Here is a 3,094-nt window from a genome sequence, read left to right as displayed (position 1 = left end):
TTTTCTTTTTCTTTTACTTCTTCCATTTCTTCTATTTTCTTTTGTTCCATGGATTTAATAAAACCATAAAATGGAACACTGATACAAGCCAATGACGCACCAACACAATTTAATATTTGGTTATCAACTGGTTGTGCATCGATACCAAATAGTCCAAATGTTCCAGTACACCATCCTATTGCTAAATTAGAAATACCCCAAATACTAATACCTAATGACACCCCAATTGTTTGAATAACTGGTACTGTAAGTAAATTGCCAGTTGCCCAAATCATACCACCTAACATAGCAAAAGGGTAAAATTGGTGTGTTGGATTAGTAAGAAATTCTAAGAATAAAGCTGTCAACTAATAAATCTTTGTTAATACCTTTTACTCTTCATTTAAAAATGTGCTTTTGCTTTACTTTTATACTCTTACAAAAAACAAAAAAAAACAAACAAAAATACCTAATGTTAAGGTAAATTGGAAAAACATTCCATCTCCAGTTGGAAACTTTTTAACAACAATATAATTACTCCCATAAAATACTACTGAAACTAAACAACAAAAATATGAGAGAAGTGTGGTATTCATTTCACTCTTTTTAACTCCACATTTTTAAATTCATTTTTTTTTAAAGGAATGAGAAGAAGTTTTTGGAATTTTTAATTATTTTGTGTTATATTCAAAAAATAATTTAAAAAAAAACTTAAAAAATTGAATTATGGAAACAACAAAAAAAGACATATTAATTCCTTTAGAAGAAATTCAATTACCAACAAGAAACATTCAAGGATTAAAAGTTGGGTTTCTTAAGAATCCAGAGGGGTGGTGTTCTTGTATACCACAAACTGTTTTATTATTACAAAGATATGGATATGATATTTATATTGAAAACAACATCAGTGAAAATTGGAAAAACGAAGATTATGAAAAATATTTGTGTAATGTACAAGAACGAAAAACTGTGATTTCAATTTGTGATGTGATTATATCCTTTTATTTTGATGGGCCAGACATAAACTCTTTTCATCAAGACCAAATAATCATCACTGAACGACAAATATTAACTGAGAATTTTCAACAACAATTACTTGATTCTGGAGTTAAGATCATTACTTTAGACACTATCCCTCTTCAAAAAGAATATTTGTCATATTCTTCTTCATATGCAAAAGAATCTGGTAAAGGAAAAGGAATAGGAATAATTGCAATAGATGAATTAGGAATTGTTTCTTCAGGTTATAAGTATCAAGCACTAATTACTGAACCAGAAAATATTTCATTGGTTAGTTGTGCAGAAATACTTCACCGATTTAATATATCATTAACAACAATAAGTACTAATCCTGATATTGTTCTAACTGATAAACCATTTTTAAACTCTCAATACAAAAGAGGAACAATCATTATTCCAATAACAAATGAACAACTTCAATTTGACCAAACAAAATATACAATAATCCAAATCACAAATAATAAAATAATCAATAAACATATGTCTTTGTCTTTATCATTTACAATAATGAATTTCTTGAAATATTGTAGATTTAATGGTTTCTTCAATAAAGAAGATAAGTTATCTTCTTTTTATAACCTTACTAACAACCAACAATTATCTTACCCATTACAGACAGAACTTATCAAAGAATTACAGCCACAACTAAAAGAAGAAACTATTGAAGAAACTTCTCCAAAAGAAAATATATTTCTTTCTTTCATACATCGTTATTTTAATAAAAGCTATCTTGGATTAATAATAATCATCACTTTTTTAATTCTTATGACTGTGTGGGGATCTTTACAAACTTCTATAGAAACTACAATTAAAGACCCTATTCTTATTTGTGTGTTGTCTTGTGTTGTTGGCGCATTTATGGCACGAAGAATTTCCCCATCAATTCATATTCCAACTGTTTTATTACTTCTTTCTATATCCTGTTCTATTGGATATACTTGTTTAGATGTAATGAACAATTTCAAGGATGTGGTTGGGACTTCATACCGTCAATATGGTCCAGTAATTGTGGATCTCTTTGGATTATTATTAGTCTCAATAATTTTAACTAGTTCTATTTTCCTTGTTATTAAAACGATGAAACTTTATTGAATTTAACAATTAATTTTTTGTTTAATACTTTTATTATAATAATATAGTAAAAAGGGTTTATTTATACTGGACCAAATACAAAAATTTTTATTCCACAACTCTTTGATAGTCATGTCACATATAATGAGATGATTTGAACTAAGTTGTAAGAGTAATTCATTGATATTCCCATTTCTAATTTATAGTAGTAATGGAGTAATGCCTTGGAACAAAATTATTATTAGAATTTTAGTTAGTAAGTAATAGTTTTTAAAGAAATTTTTCGATGGTTATGAGGTTTTTGTATTTGATGAGGTGTTGAGAGTTGAGAATAAAGGAGATTATTAATTTAAAAAGTTATCTTGTGATTGTTTCTTTGATTTTTCAGTATTTAAATGAAATAATAATCATCTTGAAATCATTGAATAATGAGCGTTTCTGAATCTAAACCAATTTTAATTATTTACTTCACTCGTGACGGACATAGTGAAAAAATAGCAAATGATATGTCAACAGTTATTCCTGCAGATAAAATTAAAGTGACTGAAGAATTTAGTAGGTCTGGAGTTGGTGCATATTTCACTAGTTTCAATGAAGCCGTTTTTGGAAGTGATAATTCTAAGTATTTAAAAACTGAAGTATTTTCTAATACTGAACAATATAAAGCTATTATTTTTATTGGTCCAGTTTGGTGGTGGGGATTAAATGCACCAATCAAGAATGCTTGTAATGAGGTAGTAAAGAAAGTCAAGGCTGACCAACATGTTTTCTTAGCTCTTAGTTTTGCTGGTAAATCTAACCCAGGAGATAAAGGAAGTTATGAAGAATTTGCTAAAATTTTTAAGGGAAAAGCTATTGTTCATGAGAAGTATCTTGGATGTCAAGAAGATTATTATGCAGCTGGATCATTAAAAGATAAAGTTATGGCCTTTGAGAATGAGGTCTTACAATCAGTAGGACTTCCAGAGATTAAAGCAGAGGAGCCTCAAGAAAATAAAGAAGAGAATAAAGAAGAAGTGAAAGA

The 3,094-nt window shown here is 28.1% G+C and overlaps 3 protein-coding genes across 3 annotated transcripts, besides 2 other annotated features; 2 read left to right on the top strand and 1 right to left on the bottom strand.

The window, feature by feature from the left end:
• On the bottom strand, positions 1-575 carry EDI_094500 (uncharacterized protein; the record flags this gene model as incomplete). The annotated part of the gene is made up of 2 exons (XM_001740187.1): positions 1-347; positions 441-575. Coding segments are annotated over 2 exons (482 nt in total), but the record flags the coding sequence as incomplete, so codon positions are not given.
• Positions 576-641: 66 nt separating this feature from the next.
• Positions 642-700: a sequence feature (AT_rich).
• A 5-nt stretch (positions 701-705) lies between these two features.
• Positions 706-2,091, top strand: EDI_094490 (uncharacterized protein; the record flags this gene model as incomplete). Its single annotated transcript, XM_001740186.1, has 1 exon — positions 706-2,091. One exon carries the CDS (start codon positions 706-708, stop codon positions 2,089-2,091), a length of 1,386 nt encoding a protein of 461 aa, XP_001740238.1.
• Positions 2,091-2,137: a sequence feature (AT_rich).
• Positions 2,138-2,498: 361 nt separating this feature from the next.
• EDI_094480 (uncharacterized protein) lies at positions 2,499-3,094 on the top strand (the record flags this gene model as incomplete). The annotated part of the gene is made up of 1 exon (XM_001740185.1): positions 2,499-3,094. A coding segment is annotated over one exon (596 nt), but the record flags the coding sequence as incomplete, so codon positions are not given.

The sequence above is a fragment of the Entamoeba dispar genome, genomic scaffold (assembly GCF_000209125.1).
Source record: "Entamoeba dispar SAW760 scf_1105229462785 genomic scaffold, whole genome shotgun sequence".
Lineage (NCBI taxonomy): Eukaryota > Evosea > Mastigamoebida > Endamoebidae > Entamoeba > Entamoeba dispar.
The sequence above is the reverse complement of the archived record's forward strand: the minus strand, read 5'-3'. Positions and strand labels throughout refer to the sequence as shown.